The sequence below is a fragment of the Erpetoichthys calabaricus genome, chromosome 14 (assembly GCF_900747795.2).
Source record: "Erpetoichthys calabaricus chromosome 14, fErpCal1.3, whole genome shotgun sequence".
Classification (NCBI taxonomy): Eukaryota; Metazoa; Chordata; class Cladistia; order Polypteriformes; family Polypteridae; genus Erpetoichthys; species Erpetoichthys calabaricus.
This window is the reverse complement of record NC_041407.2, coordinates 163,427-185,900: the sequence shown is the minus strand read 5'-3', so window position 1 is coordinate 185,900 and position 22,474 is coordinate 163,427. Positions and strand designations below refer to the sequence as shown.

Genomic DNA, 22,474 nt, shown 5'->3' with positions numbered 1-22,474 from the left:
TGGTCATCGTATGGTGGCCATGTTGTCACCGTGCGGTCGCTCACTTGGTTTGCTGGGAGCTGCGGCCTTTTTTTTTTTTTTTTTTTACTTGCCGAGACAAAACCAAAAAGCCCACCGACTGGCACGCGTCCCCAAGCAGACAGATTGATCCCTCGCAGCGCCGCGGGTGCTTAAAGCAGAGCTTCTTGTCACTTGTCGGCGGGCAGCTCTCACCAACGGGATCATTTATCAGATGGGCAGAGGGCTTCCGTGTGGCAGTGGTGGCTTGGCGCTTCGCACCTGATTTCACAAAACGGAGGGCAGCCAGCAGGGGGGCTTCAGCAGACTCAGTGACCGGATGTCTGCCCCTAGGAGAACTGCATCAACTGTGACCACTGGCATTGCGAGGGGCACTGTCCGTCCTTGAACCGGAGAATATGGATGCCATCTTCATTTACATCACAAGAGCCTGGCTGGGCCTTTCCTGCCTCACGTAGTGTCTGGTGCCCCTTTGACCCCTTCATCAGTCGCTGGCACACCTGGCACCGGGTATCTGCACTGCTGGGGGTTCAATAACTTAAAACTGCTAAACTTGCAGTGTCCCCTGCCAGGCGTGGTGACGACCTCATTACTGCGACTATACAAAGGGGCAGCGCCAAGGGGGCTTCAGTTGAGGGACTCCCCTCTGGGCGTACAGCCGTCACCTAGCGGTCCTTCTGCTCTTTGTGACAGAACAACCGAAGCCACCGCCCCGACGTCAGCGCTCATTAGGAGGGGGCCGATGGCTGAGATTCCTCCTTCCGTGTCCGACTTCAGGGCAACCCAGCAGTGCCACCTAAACTGGGAGAAAGGCGCCACGTCGCCCCCCTGCAGGCATAAATAAGTGAAGACGAGGAGCTGACATGTTAATTCTGCGCTAACGAGATGATTGTAATTAGCAGACACAGGTGCGCCGCTGATTAATTAATGGCCTTTACATATTCATCTTCATCACGCGACTCCGTCACTCGCAGCGCTGGTGGCACCGCGTCAGTAAACGGCAGAGACGTCACACCCTTCACCGAGGCCAGGCTTCATGGCAGACGCTCCGGCATCGTCACTTTCTGTTGTCTTCCCTTTCCACCATCGTCACTTTGTCATCACTTTCCGCTGTCGTCACTCGATACTGTCATCACTTTCCGTTGTCACGTTCCGCCACCATCACTTTCGTTTCGCCTCAGCCCATCAACGCCTGGACACACAAATCGAACATCGAGACTGAAAGTGGGGGTCACCAAGGCCACTGCCAGAGCTCCAGCCACTCGGGCGTGTGCCTCTGCTGTTGGTCATGCCAGGCCTCACAGGTGGCACAGTGGTAGCGCTGCTGCTTTGCAGTAAGGAGATTGTGGGTTCGCTTCCCGGGTCCTCCTTGCGCGGACAGCGCTTTGAGTAGTGAGAAAGGCGCTATATAAATGTAAAGAAAGAAGAAAGGCAGCACGGTGGCACAGTGGCGCTGTTGCCTCGCAGTAAGGAGACCCGTCTGGGTTCGCTTCCCAGGTCCTCCCTGCGTGGCGTTGGCATGTTCTCCCCGTGTCTGCGTGGGTTTCTTCCCACAGTCCAAAGACATGCCAGTTAGGTGGACTGGCGATCCTAACTTGTCCCTAGTGCCCTGTGTGTGCCCTGCAGTGGGCTGGCGCCCTGCCCGGGGGTTGTTTCCTGCCTTGCGCCCTGTGTTGGCTGGGATTGGCTCCAGCAGACCCCCGTGGCCGGGTGAGGTTTATCAAATCCTCCGATGTGCCCACCTGGAGTCACCAACTGAGCTCTGCCTTACTACACACTCTAGGACAGAAACCCATTGGGTGCCATGCTGTTGAATGCCTCTGTTGCGGGTCTGAGGGGTGTGCCCACCCGCTTCTGCTCCTCCTGCCCCCAACTTGCCAGCAGTTCAGCTAGCAGACCCCCGTGGCATTGGACAAGATCCCTGGGCCTCATCAATGGGCACACCCGCACCAGCACTACGAAGATGAAGAAGATGCCACCTCGCCTGTCGGGGGCGTCTACTTAACCCACCGAACAAGATTCACAAAAATAGCCCAAGTGCTGCCCCCCTTTGTTTCTGTCGGCATGAAATCCTCTTTTCAACGCATAAACTCGACTCCTGAGCCTTTCATCCGGTGCCAGTGAAGTGTATAATTTATCCTACGCCATGGCGGAGTGCCACCCGGTGCACTACGAAACAAAGAGATAGTGGGGAAGCCATTTAGAATCATTAGCTGGCCCGATTGCTTCGGAGACGTGACATCTGACATCCATCACAAAGGAACGAGGACGATGTGGCCGGCGCACAAAGGGCTCCCGTTCAGGCGCTCGCCGAGGAGCAGACGTGATTCAGTGGGCCGCGCCACCGCTTAATGATGCTGCCCGGGTATTTTTGGCAACGCTTCATGAGTGACGGCCCAATCGAGGCTCTCGCCGGTGTCACGGTGACAAATGAGCTCCCGTCACAAGTGACGGTGACAGAATGACCAGATTAGGATCAGTGCTGGCCTGAGCCGGGTTGGGGGGATGGGGGGATGTGCCAGGCTGGACCCTTTGGCCTCACCTTGATTAAAGTGGAAGATATCACGCAGGCCGGGGTCTCATTTTCATGTCTCTGCCCCTCGCCCATCTGCCAAGCAAGTCGACTGATGCACCGCAAAGACGCCAGGCTGTGCCAACGGTGCCCAGGCCTCCAGTGTTTACCCCAAACGCTGGGCACTCTGTGGCTTCTCTTTTTGTGACAAGTGCCATTGGTCACCGTCTCGTCAGATTCAATGGGACACTCGCTGCCCACCTTGGGACAGACTGGTGGGACACGTGCTGCGCCTGCTGGGTTTGGCTTCAGAGGACTGCCACCCGGGTGCCCTTAAATTCGCACAGAGCAAGTCATGAAAGTGCTGGGCGCTCATGAGGTCCTATCACTGCCACCACCACAACTCGTGTGACATCAGTGACACACACACACACAAACGTGCCCACCAACACGGAACGGGCGAACTGACAACTCGTCACTCGACGTCCGAGCAAATCAAGCAGCCGCACAGCGTGACATGATGAACAGACGCCGGGCACAGCTGGGGTCTCGAGGAGAGGTGACCAGAGGTCAGGGGTCACCCAGAGAAGCCTGGCTCATTCTAGCAGATGCCAAACCAAAGCCAGGCCTGGCCACACAAGTGACCACCAGGGGGCGCTCAAAGCCACATCAGAGGGTCCACCGAGTCTAGAATGAGAGGGGAGGTGGGCCCAGGGGCAACGTGCCAGGCGGTACATTAGGGGGCCTCGACGCTGCGCTGTGCCATCTCGCCCGTGTCCTGATGGGCTATTTAAAGTAAATGAATTCAAATGAGGCGGCAGATTAAACGTCCTCATTAGGCCAAGTGACTCTGATGAGCAGTAAACAGCGTGGCGCGGTGCGGCATCAGAAAGGTCACCGAGCCACAGGAGAACGCCCGCTGCCTTGTCAGTCAAAGGGGTACACAAGTGGCACCCATGCCCAGTTCAGATCCTTGGCAAGAACGGTGCGTTAACAGCCTCCTTCACTTTTAAAATCAGAAACCAAGTCTGGAAAGCTGGCATACGTCAAAAAAGGAAGAGTGCCACGATAAGCGGTGCTGCGTGGCACAGGGGGCAGCAATCTCTGTCCATGGGACCAACATTCCACTAACAAACAGTTGGATGTGCCCAGTGACAGACTGGCATTGAGAGGCTACCACTCACCAACACCCTGGTGCCCACCGACTCTGTGAAGAAAGGACAGGGCATGACAATGGGGCACCACAGACAGGTGGACACAGGAGGTAGAATCGCCAGGCTGGTCACACCACACGGGCCGCTGCCCAAGGCCTTGCCAGGCTTACCCCACTCGGCGGCTCTTCCTCAGACTGTCCAGGCCCACGCCAATGCCCAATTTGCTGTCCCCGCGGGTTCAACAATGGAGTCTGGTAAGGCGGCCTACAACTGTGCACCCCTTGCCCCTGTGCCAGGGCGCATGTTCTGCAGACGCTCTGCACTTGCCCAATTTCTCCATTTCTCACAGGTGGCTCTAAAGTGAGCAACGCAACACGGGGTCTCAAATGTGCCATGGAGGTGCCCAGCAACAAAAGGGAGCGGCGGGTAGACGCAAAGACTTGGGGGCGTGGCGCCCGTCACTTTTATGGCTTTTGGCTCCTCATGTCTGTCGGCGCAGAGGCAGGGCACCCCCAGGATGGCACAGGGTGTCGCCTGTAAAAGGTGAAGTGAGAGGGCAGCCTTACCAATCCAGCGCATGAGCGAAGTGCCAATCTGAAGATATTTGGTTTTCTGAACGTTGAAAAAGGTGAAGGGTCCCAGGAGGAGCGTGAAGACGGCCTGAAAGACAAGAGCAGATAGAAACGCCAGTTAGACGGCGTGACGATGACAATGACAAACAAGCAGGCACAAGAAAACATCCAACAAAATAAAATAAAGTCGCATTTGAACCTTCAGATAAAAGAAAAACGATCTGCGAGAAACCAACGGTAAAAGAGGCGCCAGGACATGAGCGGGCAAAGCAGGGCACAACTCCAATACTCTGCCAGGATCACAGCAGGTCTCTAGGGACACCGGCGCCCGTGACAGGTGCTCAATGGCACCTAACAGGACAGTTGAGCGAGACCAGCATGCCACCGCCGGGGGCCTGGCTGAGGGTCGACAAGAAAGGAGCTAAAGCCGAGTCTCGGTGGCCCTGCTGCTGTCCCCACTGCCCACAGGTGACACGTCCTGTGGCTAATGCTTTGGAAGACATCCACCCCAACGAGAGGCTGATCCCAAACGTGCTGCACAACTACAGGATGTGACAAAGAGTGACAACTCGGGCACACTGAACGCAGTTACACAAGACGAAAGGCGCTATATGAGAAAGTGGGCATCACCTGGACAGACACGTCACCTGGAACCACACTTTTGGTTTAACGTCAGCAGGAGTCAAGCCAGCTGTCAGTCATGCAGTGTCCAGCCATGCCAGCCTCCACACATGGCAACTCGTGTTCAGGGTCACACTTGTCATGTTGTGCCCACGTGGCTTGCTCTCACTAACCTAAACAGAAGCCGAGAAGCGGCATTGACTTGTGCGCCATTTTGAACTGAACGCGAGTGGCCCTGAACGTGGACGTCTGCCAACAGTGCCCGGCTTTAATGTGTGCCACGGGCTTTGCCAGCTCTCATCTCAAAAACAACAGGGACAATAAATCCAGCACAGCAACACAACGGACCCGAGGCTGACGGGCAGTTCAGGGGTCTCTCGGAAGAACTGAAAACACAAATACCAGCCGCCGACGCACCAAACCAGCATGCAGGGGTCCTTGGTGGGCACACCACAAGTGGGCAGTCAGCAGGAGGGAACAAAACAAAACCAAAGGCCGCATGACGGCGCCATCCTATGACAGCGACCACCAGCATCCCTCACTTTAGGAGACCACCTGCTCTTCCTGGCAGGACTTGGTGGTCTCAGATCAGGTCAAAGACGATCCTTCTGAACCCCCAGGAAAAGTGAGAAGCAAAGGAAGGCTGGAAGACCAGGAGACCACCAGGCCATCTGCTACAAGACCGGGCCACCAAGGAGACTGAGCTCAGGGACAGCCAAAAGAGGACACCCTGGACCCCCACACCGCAGCCAAACCAGGCATTTCTCACCTTGTCAGGTGACACGGGGGGGGGGGGGTCCGAGATGGCTGACGATTGGAGCAAACCAAGAGAAGGGGTCCCATATAATGTCTCACAGGAGGTTGTGGAAAGAGTAGGGGTCTTCAGGACCAGCCAGGCCTTGCCAGTCTACCCAGTGGCACTTGGCACTGGCTGTACTCAGGTGGACCCCACCCTTCTATTTTCTCATGCAATGCCAGGGTGCCCCCTCATTTTCTGCATTCCACGATTGACTCCGCTATCCACGTGTTCATCCTGTGTGCCACTCGCCAGTTAGCTTGGCTAACTGATAGCACCGGGTGACTGCTTTCCAGATCCCGCCCATGGGCAGCTGGCCTTTTCCCCTTATGGCAGTGTACCCTTCCCGGGTATCCCAAAATGCATGCCATCCATTTACAGCTCACATTACCTCAGGAGTGACGAGCATGCCACCATCTCCGAGGTTCAGCAACGTGGTGGTCTGTGGCTCGGTGACGTCTCCGCTAACGTGTGCCAATTGGCCACACTTGCTCTGAGTGCTCCCTGTGACGCTCTGTGATTCTCATGCTTGCCCGAGTAAAATGCAGGATAACAATGAGAGCGTCACCTTAAAATGCCAACCAAAGTGACACGAGGCTCATCAGGACAGCGGTTGACTTAAGGTGAAACAAAAAAAAAAAAAAAGAGTCCAAGGTGACAACACCAGGAGGCATTAAGGTGAAGCGGAGGCGCCCATGTAGGGCCCAGTCTTGCTCTGCCGTGCCCGCTGTTGGATGGGCAGATCACACTGAAGCCTCTATCTTTGCCACTTCTCGGGCAGCACTGACACATGCCCCGTCGACAGCGTCCTTGTCACCTCACCACTCTACAGTGCACTGGTGCCATGCCCAGAGCTGGCATCTGCCTCAAGCCCTGACCTGTTGGGCAGGCTCGGTATTTGGGGTGTCGAGGGAGTACGTAAGCCTTGGGCACCTTTAGGGTCCCTGCTATTTACTGGGGGGATGCCGAGCTGCCAAATAGTCCGATGTGTGCAAGTGACAAGAGTGACAGGTCCGTGGGCCGCAAGGGACGAATGCCAAACTGTGTTTGTTATGGAGTCCTTCTTTAATGCCGCAGCTAGCGAGGACTCTACAAGTGGGTTACAGGGGGCAGCATGTGGCTTACGTCCCGGCTGGCAGAGCCTTTAAACCAAAATCAAAGCTCCAGGATCGGTCCACTAGATGGCGCTCTGCTGCAACAGCCAAAGCAGCAGAATGCCATCTGGGGAGTGACCCCCGAAGCGCCGGACCCAGAGACACTTGGGAGGCCACTGCTCTCCTCTGAGCTCTCCCTGTGATCCTCCCCTTCTGCCGTCACCCCGAGGCAGCCGCGCTACAACGGTGCCACCTGTCTGTTGCTTTAACACATTTGTGGCCCCCTTGGTGGCCCTCTGGTGGGCTTTGTAAAGATGCTGAGGAACGTCAATCACTGCTGTGACAAACCGACCGAGTGGGACCCCAAGTTACGGGCAGATGTCCCCTTAAGAAGGAAACTCGGCTCGGCCTGAAAGCTCGGCAGGAAGCGGCAGACAAAGACAGACGGAAAAACAAAAAAACGTCTGCCCTCGGTGCGCATCTCCATGCCGCCTTTGCCATCAATCTTAACTGACGGCCTATTAATGTTTGCCAAACAGAAAAATGCCAACGGCAGCGCGGGAGATTGATTCGGCATTTTCCAAAGGCAGTTAACACTTGTCTGTCCACTGGGAAAGCTCGACATCGACGGACTTCACATCCCAGGAAGCAGCAGCAGCCGAATACGCAAAACGACAAAAGAGCTCAGAACGGCACAGGTGGCATCGGCGAATAAAGGGCAGGAAATAGGGCGGCCATCGGGCACCGCTCGACGACGACACATCTCAAGGCCGAAAGCCACAACCTCATAAACGGGGCAAAGCTCTGGGAGGTGAATGCAAAGCGGGTATGGACGCCAAAGCGGGTCATCACCGCAGCTTCACCCCGACTTCTGAGAAGAGGAGACCCTCGATCAGACTAACGGGATACGCAATGACGACAAACAAAGCGAGTCAGCCGCACCAGAGGAGGAAGGAAGTGCCAGTCTGAAGGGCACAACCTGGCAGTGCCACACACTGGTGACCAGTGAACTCCACCACTGCAGACTTGGGACCCTCACATTCTGTCCTGCTGCAACGTCAAACATGAAGCGACGATTTGTGCCAAAGTGAACGTCTGCAGCCACTGCCAACTTATTGCGCCGGCAAGTGTGTCCGTCAAACTCAAAAGTAATACGGCGCCGCTTCACTGGGCACACAATGCCACCGCGCCAATAAAGCAGGCCTGCGGCACAAAGCCCAAATGTGGTACAAACAAGCTCTTTGGTGGTCTCCGGCTCCCGGGACACCAGGGCATCAGTCGGCCGTGGCCCAGGGGTGCCTTGGCGCGCGTGTTCAACGTGTCCAGGCCAATCAGAAACACTGGCAGGCCGCACTCGTCCATCAGGATCCGTCTTCATTCTTTTGGAACGGTGACTGCGGGGATTAGGAGAGCAGCTTGTTAGGGGAGCCAGCGATGGCGGCAATTAAACAAACGGCGCGTGACACACACACACACACACACACGGGGCGATGCCAGCCACCCAATCCATGAATTCCAATGGCGGGCCTTGTCACGGGCCCTGGTGGCCCTGCTGCATGGCATTGCCTCCAATCTGCCAGCACACTCTTCCTCCGTCTGTAAAACACCAAAGCGTCTCTCACTCGTGGCCAGAAAATGAAATACGCCATCTTGAAGGTCTGTGGTGTGGAAAACAAGTGAAAGTGAAAGGAGACGACCGACGCAGAGGGGCACCGTCACGGGCACGGTGTGATGGCGGAACCTCTCGGCCTAACTCTGGACTGGCATCCCTTCCAGGGCGATGCCTATTTGCCTTCACTCCGCTGCTGTCCAAATCAGATATACCAGCTGCCCCCTGGGTGGGCATGGTGCCAGCGGTGAGCTGCGACTGACCGGGGAACGTCACCAAGGCCCCACCCCATTTCAATGAAGGCGGGCAAAACGAAAGTAAATGTCGGCTCACTCTGAAACTGAGCTGCTCAAATACCCAGAGGGCAAGGTGCCATCCATCAGCCGATCCCTACACCCAAACACGTCAACTTTGAACGCGTTGGCCGAGAAGTCAGGAAAGCTGCACAGCCTAACGGGTATTCGATGGGGCTGCCATCATGGATTTCTCATCAATCCATCACCTCTAATGGCTTATCGGGATTCCACACAAAGACGGACGGACTGCTCAGACAAAGCGCCTCGGATCGACCGGCGCCCTCTGTTTGCTTTTTAACGTCCAGAGGTAATTAGACTGAAGGCCAGCGGCTCCCGCCCAGTTCAGAGCACCAGTCCTCTGGGAGGCGCCAACGTCACCAGTCCGGGCAGACACGTGCCATCCGACAGCCTCCACGTTTAAATCTAGCAAGCTGCCATTCTTATTAGTTCTTGTTATGTGAAAAATAAAAACAAAACCAAAAGGGACATGTGGAGCGCCCAACGTGCCCGCCATCGGGCACCACAGGATATGGCAGGATGCTCTTCAGATGGGGGCTTCAGGCTGCACCCCGCCAATCCTCCGGAGCCACTGAGGCAGCACCAACCTGGACAGGGCACATGTGCCGATGTCACGATTCACGCTGCCACTTCCGATTCCCAGTGGGTACAACACCACTTTTCCGTATTTATCGACCGTTCAATTCAGTTTCATAGGATAAAGAAAAGAAGCAGCACAGAAACAAAACAGGAGACCACCTCAAGGTTGGGCAAAATCGAGGACAATCGACCTGCAGGATTGGCTAACTGGGTGCCCAGCTGGCAAGGGCAACACTAAGGCTGCAATGAGTCACACAGACAGAAGCCCTCTGCACAAAGACGGGGGACACTAGGGGGCAATGTGCTGTCATGGCTCCAAGGCACCAGAGAGACAGGGGGAGATAAAACAGTGCCCATCCTGGACCTTGCGTCTCCTAATGGATCAGTGGCATTGCCAGGTGCCAGTCTGAAGGGGACTGGAATGGCATCGGTGAGTTTAGGGTAAGGGGCTCTTGCCTAACCCAAATGAAGGCTCTGGGGCAGAGAAGAGTCGTGTGTGACAGAGACGGGCACAGCACCCCAGCAGAAGGACAGGGTGCAGCTTGTTAAGAGGGTCTGCTCCACCCTCGTTGGGTGTATTGAAATACAGGCCCCTGGCAGGAGCCATCAAAACAGACCTGGGCATAAGTGAAACACTGGAGCAGGCCGTGCCCTGGCATGTGCCACACCCACTGCCCCATTTTCTATTTACTGACGCGTTTGTTTGAAGAAAATGACATTTTAGGAAAGCGAAGGATGCCAACGCGACACCAATGCTGTCCTTAAAACACATGGAATCCAAGCTACTGCTGCGAAGGGGGGGCCTCAGTGGGCCCGTGTTGGTCGACACGCATGAGGCTGAAGGAGAACACAAACTTACACCAAGTCCCAACACTTTCAGCACCAGCGACCAAAGGGATGGTATAAAGTCTACGCCGGCACGAGGGGCACTGGGCTGGCACTTGTGTGTCACCAGCTAACAGCAGTAATGCCCAACTTTAGATACATTTGCAGCTGGCATGCCCTCTTTGCATCATGAGATTTCTTGGGCTGAAGGGAACTGCAACCATCATGGCAGGCTTGGCACAAATGGGAGATGCGCAGCACCTACTGGGACAAATCGAGGGTCCAAATCATTGAAATGAAGCAAATAGTCCAAGCGGGAGACGGTTAGGTAAAGTGTGGCATAAAACGGGTGCCAAAGAGCAGGCTGAAAATGTGACGAGTGGCTGTTATTTTGCTAAGCAACAGAGCCTGGTGGCTGGCCACAGCACGGGAGTTCAAACCCACCGATAAATGAAGAAGGCGCTCAGTCCCGCGCCGTGCCATTCTCCGTCTATGCCTGTAATCCCAACTGGCAGGGCATCACTAGAGGAAAGCGGCACGCGTATCTGCCAGGCTCTCCTCGAGTCTCGCGGTGCTCCGTTTGACTTGTAAAAGGCGGCTGGCCGGGTGTCACAAAGCATCTGAAAAGTCTACTGTGACACGTGGCACCTGAAGCATGGCGGACACTCGGAATACGCAATGAGCTTCTCATTTTATTACCTGCTCCACGGGCAGTGGCAGCATATTCGGGTCTCTTCAAAGGTGCCAACGGCGCGGGACATACAGATGGACACTTCAGTCTCACCCCGTCCTGCGCAAAGCCATTAAGGGAGTCACCAGCCAAAAGGTCAGCCTAAAGCAGACAAGTGACAAGCTTAGCATCAGCGTCACTGTCACAAGCTCGAAACACAGGGATTAACGTGTCACACCCTCTGTACAGATGCCACCTGCGTGTCACTTTAACCCTCGCCTTACCGCTTTGTCCATTTAACCCACTGCACACCATTAGGGCGACACCGGTGTAGCTAAACAGCCAGTGCTGCCCAACGCCCCATAGAAGGCCTGGCACACACATCTGAAAATGGCACCTAGGAGCCAGTTTGCCAGCAGGAATCACTCCATCTGCACAGTTTGGGGGGCACTAAAGGTCTGTACTTGCACTGGCAGCAAACAGCACTCCTTTGTACCAACCACCCTTAGCATGCGGGACGGCGAGCGGCATCAAAGAGAGGTGCCATACTGCCAACACAGAAGGAAGAGCACAAGCGCTTAGCCGAAGTGTACCATCTCTCTGGTGCCATGCAGTTGACAGAGACCCCCCATTTGAATTCCATGAATCGCACCCTTAATCCATAAGCAAGTGCGCCACCAATGCCAAGTTGGGGGGCTGCTGCCAAACAAGCACAAAGCCTCAGCCAGGTCCCCCTTTATTAGCTCCTGCTTGCCCGTTGATCACCTAAAAGTGGGTGGGTGGGCAGGCAGACTCGGGGAGGGGTTGACAATCCAAAGCCACATCGGCCTTGTGACGGCTCCGCAGCTGCCTGCCTGCTTGACGTGACTCGCTTGGAAGTGGCAGGTCTGATGTCAGCGGCGCCCCACTCGCGCCAGGGCTGTGAATTGCGGTTATTTGGGGTTTTGTTGAAGCGGCGGATGGAGCTCACGGATGAGGTGCCAGCTTAATGATCTCAATTGATGGGAAGCTGAGAAAACGCGCGAGAGTCACAAAAAGAAGCGTCACTCCATTGAGACCGCCACAAAAAGTCTCCTCCGAGGCGGGCCGCTGCTTTTCATCGACATGAATCTCAACACAGCAGGTGGCGTGACGCACGAGGCCCGAGCAACGAGCTGGGAGCCAACGCCGAACAGACGCTTCCTCAAAGACTCATCCGGGCGCCACGAGACCACCGCTCAGCTCACAAGGGGCGCTGCCAATGTTCCCTTCCAGACAAGGACGCAGTGGAATCGGCATGGTGTCCATGACGAGACCACCGTGAGCCGGGCACTAGGGATGGCGTGTACGGGGGGATTGGAGGGTGTCACTCTCGGACCCTCGCGGTTAGGTGGGATGGAGCCGACTGGCACCTCTACACCTCCCCCGTCCGACGGAGGGCACGGTTTGTGAGGGACTGGCACCTCGTCCAACCCTGCCCATGCGGACTCGAATGTGAATGAAAGCGTGGCACAGTTCGGAGCTTGAAGATGCCCATTTATTTGGGGCACAAAGCATCGACGAGAGAACCTGGTGGGTGCTTTGCCATCGACAGTTTGCTGTTATTTCAGGACCTTCGCAAAGGACAAAGTCACCCAATCCTAACCTCTGTGTCACTTTTTGTGACCAGCTGTGTAGTCGGACTCCTCAGGGTGCCGCCCGACCCCTCACATCAAGTGACCCGAGGACGCCCCGCTGGCCTGACTTGGCTGTTGTGTTCAAGCTCTCGGCTCAAGTGGTCTTTACTGAACCGCAGCCAACGCCTCCCACGCCCCAGGCTGGAGGTCCGAGAACCCACATGGCCCCCTCAGACATTCCAGCTCAGCCTCGAGACTAAACTCACAAGGTGGGCCAACAGGCGGAGGGGCAGCCGTGTGCTTGTCACGAGTGGCCCTTGGCGTCGTGAGCTGCGCCTTTTGTAAGCTGGCACCATGACACCCCCTCGATCCTGTGCAAGGGGACACCAAAGAGGCACAAATCCTCCAAATCCATTTGTGTTCCTCATCCTGCCCACCATGGCACAAAATGTGTGACGGATTACATGGCTGGCAGGTGCCCAGGGGGCTGAGTCGACAACGCCATGCTTGACACGCTCCCCTGTGCTCTCGTTCAGCTGCCACCTTCTGCCATTCCGCTCTCTCGTGTGGCACTGCATCTGCATGGAGGCTCATCTTCCTCGTGCCCATGGCCGTCTTCACACCCGCGACTCCAACAAGTTTCACAGCGTGGCACCTTCAGCCCTCCCAGATGGCAGGCTGTTAAATAAACAGTGCCACGTCCTCACCTGAGCCAGATCAAGTCACCGCCCGTCTGGGGAACAAACGAGGGCCTAAAGCCTGAAGGCCACACACTTGGTGACGTTTCTGAGCTGCCACATCAGGTGAGCAGACAGGTGACGTCCACAGGCTGCTGCACAGCAAACTCGAGGGCAGACATTTGAGAACGGGCAGTGAAATCAAAACCACAACCATCGGAGCAGTCGGGGGGCCATGGGCTCCACCTAAACTGAGGGGCCTGTGGCCCCCTCGGAGGACTCGCCTGTGGCCTTCTGCTTTCTGGATCGAGAGGTGGCCGGGCTTTAAAAACGAAGGGCACACTGTGCCAAAGCCCAGCGAGGACCCCCGCCCTGAAGGTTTGTTTGTTCCTGTTACGCACACTGGCCTCAGAAGTGGAAGTGGGCTTAATAAGAATAGATTGATCCCGAAGGCGCTTGAGCTCCTCGGCCTGGCGCTGCTAGTGTCCCACCTGCCAGCCACATTTGTGCAGCGATGCGGCACCTCGCAATTATCTGGCCTGGGCTGCTGCCCTTGAGACACACGGACGCCCAGCGAGCTTCTCTCTCATATCAATGCTATTTAGTGTCATTTGTCACATTGGCGTCGTTAAGAGAAGTGTTGGGAGTGGAGGGATCAGCGGACTGGCATTTGGGAATGCCCGAGACAAGAGTGACCATGTCTGCCCACGTCAGCATGATGCTCAATTCATCTTTCCTTAACGCGGTCTCACGGCCACTTGATTTAATAAAAGGGGACACACGTTAAACCGGGGATAGGCATGGACACGGGCGGCTTTGGGCCTTTAGGGGTGCAGAATGGCACAGCCCTTGGGCATCTCCTTCCTCGCGCTCACTCTCTCAGGGTCAGCTGTTGAGGAGGACACCGAATCACTTTAGAGTCACAAAAGGTGACTAAAGAATGAAGGACGTGACAAGTGACAGTGAGGCGCTGAACGCGGCGGGATGCCATGTTGCTGTCCGCGCAGCCCAGAAGACTCTGGGCACCCAGCTGGTGAACACTCACAGCGCCTCCCCACGAGGCAGACCTCCACGTTCTGCCTCCACACAGAGTCACTCGGGCCATCCACATCTCTGGCGCCCGAGGGTCCCGGGGGGCTACTGCTTCCCTCAAATTCCTGTCCATAAATGAAGCCAACACATCAGCTTGGTTTGTGCTGCCGTTTCTGGTAGTTGTCAGTGCGCCGCGTGTGTGAAACGCGAGCTGAAGACAAAGGGCACTCCTGGCAGGGCGACGTTTCCAAAGGCCGGAAAACAAACTGGTAGAAGGCTCTGGGGCCGCCGTCTCTGATCAAGGGTGCTGCTCGATAAAATAAAACCACTCACTGGGAGCAAACTGGGAAGGAAGTTCACTGATAGGCCTGAACGGCAGAAAGAGTCTACACGAGGAAAACTGGCAGCCACGGCATCGACAGCAGCGCCGGCCCCAAGGACACGCGGCACATTAATCACGAGAAGGCGTAGCGAGCGGTGCGCCGTTGACCCGCTCCATTTACGGTAATGAGGGGCGGCAGCGCCGTCCGTGTCGGAGACAAAAAGATGGACAGCAGGAGGCTACCTGCTCCCGACTGAGTGACAACATTGGAGATTCGCTGCTCTGGGATGGAAATTCCGAGAGAAAATTAGCAGCACAGGAAGCAGAAGCGCTGCATGTTAATGGCGGCTCGGCGGTGTACATTAATTATCTCTCCGTCTGTGTTTTATTAAAATGATTGCTCCGGGGACCCTGAGACAAGCGTCGACAATTCATTTTATCCTGCTGCAGAGTGGCAGTAAATGAGGCCGCTGCCTCTTAGAGTGGAGAATACCAATAAGGCAGGTGAGGGCACCGGACGACAGCACGTCAGGGCAGCGGTGCCCGCTCTTACGTGTCTGTCTGTCCTGCTGCTTTGTTTTATTGATTGGCTGAAGGACGGTCCTCAGCCTTGGTCTCCGGTTGCATTTCCTTACTTGTTGACCGCCGTTCTCCTTTTATTTTTAACAAACATTCCCGTTTAGAAAGATTCTCCTCCTTTCTGGCCAAAGGTTCCAGCGTTTCTTTCCCTAGAAGGGCACTTGTGTGTATTTCATACATTGGTGGACTTTATAGCGTCTGCTTTGAATTTGAAGTCTGTTCCTTAGTTTGTCCTGCCTGTGGAGCTGGGGTGAGGTCAGTCGAGGGGACGTCAACATGGAGTGGCATCACGGCGGGTGTTTCCAGCTTGCCGCCTCTTCTTGTTTCCTCACCTTTTGATTTAACTGCCTGAAATTTGGATTTCTTTTTTGTTAATCTACACCGCTCCCTCCATTATTTATGCATGATGAAGAGCGGGTGTGACGAGCTGCGACTTGCCTTTGACGACCCATTTCTTCAATGCCACCGGACTACATGAGCTTCTGTCCCCCCTGATGATTTCGATTCACCGCCACAAAGTACCAACAAACGAGCGACTTTCCCACCCCGCCGAGTTACAGGACCACAGCTGCACACGAGGACGAGTGAGCGGTGGGTCACAAGAGCCACCGAGACCGGAATGTCACCTGTGCTGTCCACCCGAGCCGCTCAAGGATGCGTACCGGCGACCCACGGCAGACCAGCACAGCTTCTATCACAACGACCTGCACAATTCGTGACACAATGGCCGGAGGGCACAGACATGTCACTGACTGACAACAGACAATCGTGAAGGCGTCGGTCTCACGACCCCAAGGGCCAACAAACCTCCAATGTCACCCCAAATTCAAACAATGACAGGAGACGATGGCGAGGTCTGCGAGCTTAGTGCCTGCCTATGGGGGCTGCCGACGGGTGCGGAGCACACTGCCTGGCATTTCAATCTCATTAATGTTTCATATCCATAATAATTACCAAAGTGAACGGTTAGCCAATGATTGCTTTTCATTCATCTGATATTATTTTATTGCCAGGAAGCAGAATGATGTCTTCTGTCACCTCTGTGCCTGGCATTGTCCTTCATTACTTGTCACGTCTCAAACGACCCCTTCAGCTCAGACGCACATTTCCTCGCTGCTGAAGTTACTGCCATCACAAACTGGTACAACAGAATGCCAGCCTGCACTGCTACTGGTCTAAAATCTCAAGACCTTCATTTCCTGGACTTTAGACGCGAAGGCGCCCCGAGTTCAGGGTCACCCAAACCACTCCTGCCATCGGAGACGAAGGCCAAAGAGACCACCTAACAGGGGTCTTAAAAGCAGAAGAGAAGGTCACCCTGAGAAAAGGCCTCATAACGGCATGGCCGGCAGCGGTCAGCAGGACAGTACGGTGACGTCACCCTGCAGTATGACTTGTGGTGACCCTGTCCCCATCTCATGACACGACATTTCCAACAAGCTTACGCGTTCAGCCAGCTGGTCCGATTTTCTCCCGTGGTGCAGATCCACTAATCGCCTCAAAAGCACTTTGAATTTGATACTCCATCCCCTGCAGAACATCCGTTCGTCTCAGAAGAACAAAAACCAGCCGTGGCACTCGGGCACATCTCCTGTGCTGCTGTCCACACTCGCCTCTTGGCCGTTAACGTTGAAGACGCAGGGTCTCCTCCTCCGGACCACTGGAGCTGCTCGCATTACCACCACAAATCCACTTCAGGAGAACAAGCCTCGTGTTGTGGATTGGGGATGATGGCGGCTGAAGATTGGCGCAGTGAGCAGAGGCTGGCATCAGGTTTACGCCCTGCCAGTGTCCTGGTTTTGAAATCCCGGTCTCGTCAACGGTCATTCTCGCCGTCCCATCTTCTTGGTATAACTTGGAGGTCTACCCGTACCACTTGTACATGAGCCATAGGGTGGGGGTGCAAGTTACGGCACAAGTCAGTCCCTCTGAGCAATGAAGCCATCAGGAGGACAGAGGCAGACGTGCCGACTGTCACCAAAGCGACCGTCAGTCTCCAGGCCTGCTGTCACCGAGCAGCTCAAAGCACAATGACAAGGTGGCCCTCTAGTGGACGGCTCTGGCACTCCATGGCAGTGAACTGCCCCAGATTGCTTGGGCAATGGGCACAGCTGACGGCTCTCGTTGGGTCCTCAACGAGGACCTTCAGGGGGTTTGATCTCAGATGGGCAGCACTGAAGAAACCAAATGACATGAAAACGAAGAGAAACACAAACTCGGCTTGTGCTGTCGGAGCCAAACAGCAGCAGATCTCTGGCACCGTGCTGGAGCGACACAAACGCGGGCCATGACGTTAAACGAGCGCAGACCACCACTCCACCTAAGGGACTTGTTAGCAGTCTGTACTGTAGTGATGGCCGAGGACAAATGGAAATGTCACGTCGAAGTGGACGTCACTCGTGTGCTCACACAGTCCACCTGTCAAAATGCCACTACTAACACCTCCAAGGCCGCGTTCCCAGAATCCTCTACTGCTGCCGTGAAGGCAGATGAATGACGAGCGAGGGCGAGGAGCAGGTCTTCAGTTTGAGCATACAAACGGATAACGGGCACAGGAGTGGGCCACACGAGATGGCTGCTGCCCAGCGGTGGTCACTACTGGGGTCCGTTCCGTCACAACCTTTCACATGTGCTTTCTCCACTTAAAAATAAAAAGAAACGACACGAGGTAAGAAATACATAAATGTTTTTGGGTGGCATATTCTTGGAGTCCTACCATGCGGCAGTGATGCCAGGGTGCGTAGGGTTTGCAGGCTGGGCACACTGCTTTTCACTTGTCACATTTGTCACCATCACGATAAAGACATGAGCTGCAGGCCGGGTCGTGTGACCCGAGTATTTTGCTTTGAACCCTGACCCTGGAACGCCACAATGCATGGCGGTGGCCTGGTGCTGAGGATGTGCCAAGCGGATTGTTAACGAATAGAAGGAGTTCTGTTTCTCCAGCAAACAACTGTTACGAATTGTGCTTAGATGCCCCATTACAGTGCCAAGCAGGACGCTGTGCCCGAGTCAGCAAAGACCACGTTGAAAATGAAAAAGCAGCTCAGGATTGCCAGCCTTCTTCATCCTTAGTGAGGCCTCGCGGGCGGGCAGTCAGCATACGCAGGTTGGTGTGTCTGCCAGGCCTGTAATTGTCTTAATTGTCAGAGTGTGGCACCTCGCTGGTGCTCTCAGGCCAGTTGTTAGCCATTAGGCCTCCCCTTTCCAACCAGTTGACACCTCATTTGTCTCTCTAATTAGCAGATGCCAAGGTGAGATTCTGAAGGATGGAGCGACAGAAGGCACAATTTAGTGCCTCAGATGATGGTGGCAGCAGCCAGGACGCGGCAGGGGCATTTTTGGGGCTGCCTGAGGGGCCGTGAGCTACCAACACCGCAGGATTCTTCATGAATGGGTTTTACAGCGAAAGGTCAGATGGTCCCCAAATGAGCACCAGCAGAGGAAAGGAAAGTCGATTAGGATCAGAAAATGGTGCCAGGAGGGGCACTGAGAAGACACGCTGAACGTGAGCCCAAGTGGCATCACAGAATGACAGGCAATGCACCCCAAAGTCATTAAAGAAAATAAAAGACCCCATAATGTACCTGGCCAAAACCCCGAGAGCCGAGTTTCAAATGGGGTGTGTGTGTAGGGGGGGTATGTGTGTGTGCAGAAGATTGGCAGCAAAAAGAGACAACCTCTGGAGGGGCTCACCACAGCCATCAACTAACTGAACATGAGCGCCTCTTCCTCCACCTCCTCATCTTCATCTCTACATGAAAGTATCGCCATCACCAACAAGCCACACGTTTTAAGAGGCCCTTAAAGACAAAGTGGGCACGGACCTCCTGATCACAACAAGGCGCTTTACTGCCACTCTATCAGCGGCGCCTATTAGTTCCACACAGGACCCCCGACGGCCTCCCCAAAAGCCATGGACTGGGCCAATGACTGGAAATGTCCACTCCAATGGCTTAGCACGTCACATCCCAAAGACCTCGGGACAGTGCAGACCACCGGAGGAACTGAAGTCACCGCCACGAACAATGACAAGAAACCTCGTCCACAGCTGGCATGTGAGCGACGTTAAAGTCATACTAAGGGCCTTACACCATTGGCACCAGGCAGGGCAGGTCCGAGCATCAATGCCATGTACACCAACTTCATATGGCAGCGTATGGGATCGTTTAGTGATCCCAAGGTGGTCTTCCACTGCCACAGCACACCCACTTCAAGAACAGACGTGTCTTGCACTCCGAGGGGCCCTTCAGCACTCTACTGTGCCAATTTGACTATTTTGTGGCCCTTCTGTACCTGGCCATTGTCTCCTGACCTCCAGCGTCACCACTCCCTGGGGGTCTTGGAGGGCAGCTGGTCATGCCACGCTCAAAGTCACTTTCCCACTCTTACCGTTGGATCAAATGACCTCTCGACTGCACTCGTGTAGTGTGTAGCCCACCTTAATAAGGTGGTCACTCGGTGCATACGGTGCCTCTGAAGGCCACATAACACGTCCAGATGGTGCCCCACATAATGGGCAAATTTAACAAGGAAGTGGGCTTCAGCTCAGGGACCCAATGGATGTTTTCAGGCACTCGAGTTGGGCACAAAGAGTGAAGCCACACGACACAAACCCAAAGTGACAGCTGCTGTGCATCTGCTGCTCATGTGTGGCTCTGATCGTCTTTGGTGTCGTCGACTTCCTCGACTATGAAGTAAGGGAGAGCACTGGAATCGTCCAAAAAGTCAACCTCGAGATTTAGAGGAGTCGACGTTTCAGACCTCCTGGAGTCCACTTTTGGAATTCTGTCTGTCCATCTGTACATCTCAGTGTGTCCGTCTGTCTGACTATCCTTCTGTGTCTCCGTCTGTCTGACTGACTGTCTGTCTGTCCATCTGTACGTCTCGGTGTGTCCGTCTGTCTGACTGTCTGTCTGTCTGTGTGTCTGTGTCTCTCTGTCTCCATCAGTGTGTGTCCCTCTGTGTCTGTCCATCTGTATGTCTCGGTGTGTCCGTCTGTGTCCATTTGTGTGTCTCTCTGCCTGTGTGTGTCCATCTGTACGTCTCCGTCTGTCTCGGTCCGTCTGACTGTCTGTGTTTGACTGTCTCCGTCTGTCCATTTGTGTCTGTCTCTGTGTCCATCTGTATGTCTGTCTTCTCGGTCTGTCTGTCTGTCCATTTGTGTCTCTGTGTGTGTCCCTCTGTCTGTCTGTCGTATGTCTCAGTGTGTCCATCTGTCTGACCGTCCGTCTGTGTCCATTTGTGTCTCTCTCTCTCTCTGCCTGTGTCTGTGTCCATCTGTACATCTCAGTTTGTCTGACTGTCTGTGTGTGTGTGTGTGTGTGTGTGACTGTCCGCCCGTCTCTGTCTGTAAACACGATAACCTGAGTAGCTTTCACTTTGGTCAACCAAACTCTGCATCAGAGTAATTTGGTACGTCGATTTCTGTCAATATTGAAGTTATTTCCGCTAACCACTAGAGCTACTTTACCTTTTATTGGTGCAGCGTCCTCTTTATTCAACTTTACTTTTATAATACTACTTCATTATTATTTTGATGTTGGCGGTTCTTTAATGTCCATAGTTTAAAAGTATAATCCTTGTCTTGCAGTTTACTCCTCACATATCCATCCCCATATCTGAGTGTACGTGAAAGTCGAGGGGGGCCACTCCCGATTTTTCCTTAAGGAATTAAGTGGATCCCAGAGCAGAAGTCTGCGCCAGTCACCTAATCTGCCGGTGCCAACTAGAGCACCTTGGTATGGTCGTTCCTTGCATGTTTTTCCCTTCATATAGCGCCTTGTCACCCTGGCTTTGACTGCTGTAACAAATCGGAGCCCTCCTCGTTATAAATTACCATGACCCTGAAGTGCAAAATGTCACCCCAAAGTTGCATCTGCTCTAAAGGCCAGACGGTGGCCTCAAAGACAGTGGGCAACCTGGCAAACTAACAAAGCTGTGTGAAAAGTGAAGACAAATGAGGCTCTGGTTTCCACGGCCTTGAAACGGGCAGCGTCACGTCATTCAGCCTTGCCACCCAACGACAACAAGCCAACTGGGCTGAGGAAACTCCTCCAGTGGCCGGGCTCCTTCCCATCCTCGGTGCCAGGATCTAAACAGGAGGCACCACATCTCCATCTCCATCCATCTCAACAACACGCCGAATCCAAAGGCACTTCTTCTGAAAACAGCCCTCGTTTTTGCAGCCGCCGCTGCCACCATTTCCTTTTAGATTGCTTTTTGCACTTCAGGGCCACAGTGATAAACAACAGCACTCGGCAAATGACCGGGAATGAATCACCGACATTTCAGTTGAGTGCGCTGGCAGCTCACTGACCAATCAAGTGCGCCGTGAGCGGTCTGAAGCCGAGGAGCCTGTAAGCCATTTCCATCCTTCAAGCGCTCTTTCATCCTCATTTCTGTTTCTCTGTCTGACGCTGTTTGAGTCCGAGACGGATGAGCTCTCCCGATGGCTGAGGATGTGCCTAAAGATGAGGCATTAGTGCTGGAAAGCGCCTCCGCCACCACCCACGAAACACAGACGTGACTGGTCACAACGCCGAAGACTAATCGGACCCTGCAAATGCAACATGGGGCCCACCGGCTCACCAGGAGCCATACTCACAGCGCCGCTGATGTCCCTGCGTCCCCTCATAAATCAATCGCTACGTTAACAGAGCAGCTTACTGAAAGAATTCGAGTAACGGGAGTCATAAAGGAGGCCTCTCCATTAATAAAGTCCTCAGCTGTCCTTGTTCATTACTCCAGTCGGCTCCTCGTAAATCTTGTCCACGTGCCCACGCACAGCCCACTTACCGTTAACCGTCGGCAAGAAAGTCAGATGGCGTGCACCGTGGCGGTCATTTCAGGATGTGGGGTCGAAGCCTGGCGGTCACAAATGAAAACCCACACAAGAGGGATAAAAAGAGCCTTCACTGTGACACGATGACGGCCACCCTGTCCTGAGACCCAGTGACACGAGTCTGTTAGTTAACGTAACGTTTCTGCCAACTCTCGGCCTGCACACAAAATGCTTGGTCAGCACCACCGCCCTTGGGCTGTGTAATTTGGGGTCATTTCTACTCTCGGCCGTTGGGACAACTGAACAGTCCGCTGGGAAGGTCAAAGTTGGGGGTCTCCTGGGCCCACGCCACCAGAGGGGCTGTAAAGGAGTCATTTATTCATCTTGGTCCACCCAAACTCAGGGGGCATCCTGAAGAGCTGCCACCAAAACTCCAAATTAAAGGATGAACAGCACTTGCAATGTACAATGAAAACATGCAGTCCAGTAAAAGGTCACCAGAGCTCGCTATGCTATTGGCCAGGATGAAAAACTAGAGACCCCCAGATCACATGACAATCTGCAAGAATTAGAAAGCTAAACGAACTTTCACAAGCGTAGCCAGGGCATCAAGCACCAAACCAAACGTCGTCTCCTTCGGCGATGCATTGTCTGCACGCAGCTCAGCCCGGAGAGGTCGAGATGCTGGCTAGTGGGCCTTCACGCAGTAACCCGCCCAACA

General features: G+C 54.6%; 1 protein-coding gene across 1 annotated transcript in view; it reads right to left on the bottom strand.

Annotated features, from left to right (window-relative positions):
• The window catches only part of tmem104 (transmembrane protein 104), a 72,728-nt gene that overhangs the window by 5,898 nt on the left and 44,356 nt on the right, over window positions 1-22,474 (bottom strand). The window contains exon 9 of the mRNA XM_028818912.2: window positions 4,251-4,344. Coding sequence (XP_028674745.1) covers window positions 4,251-4,344 — 94 coding nt within the window. The remainder of the gene's footprint in view (window positions 1-4,250; window positions 4,345-22,474) is intronic.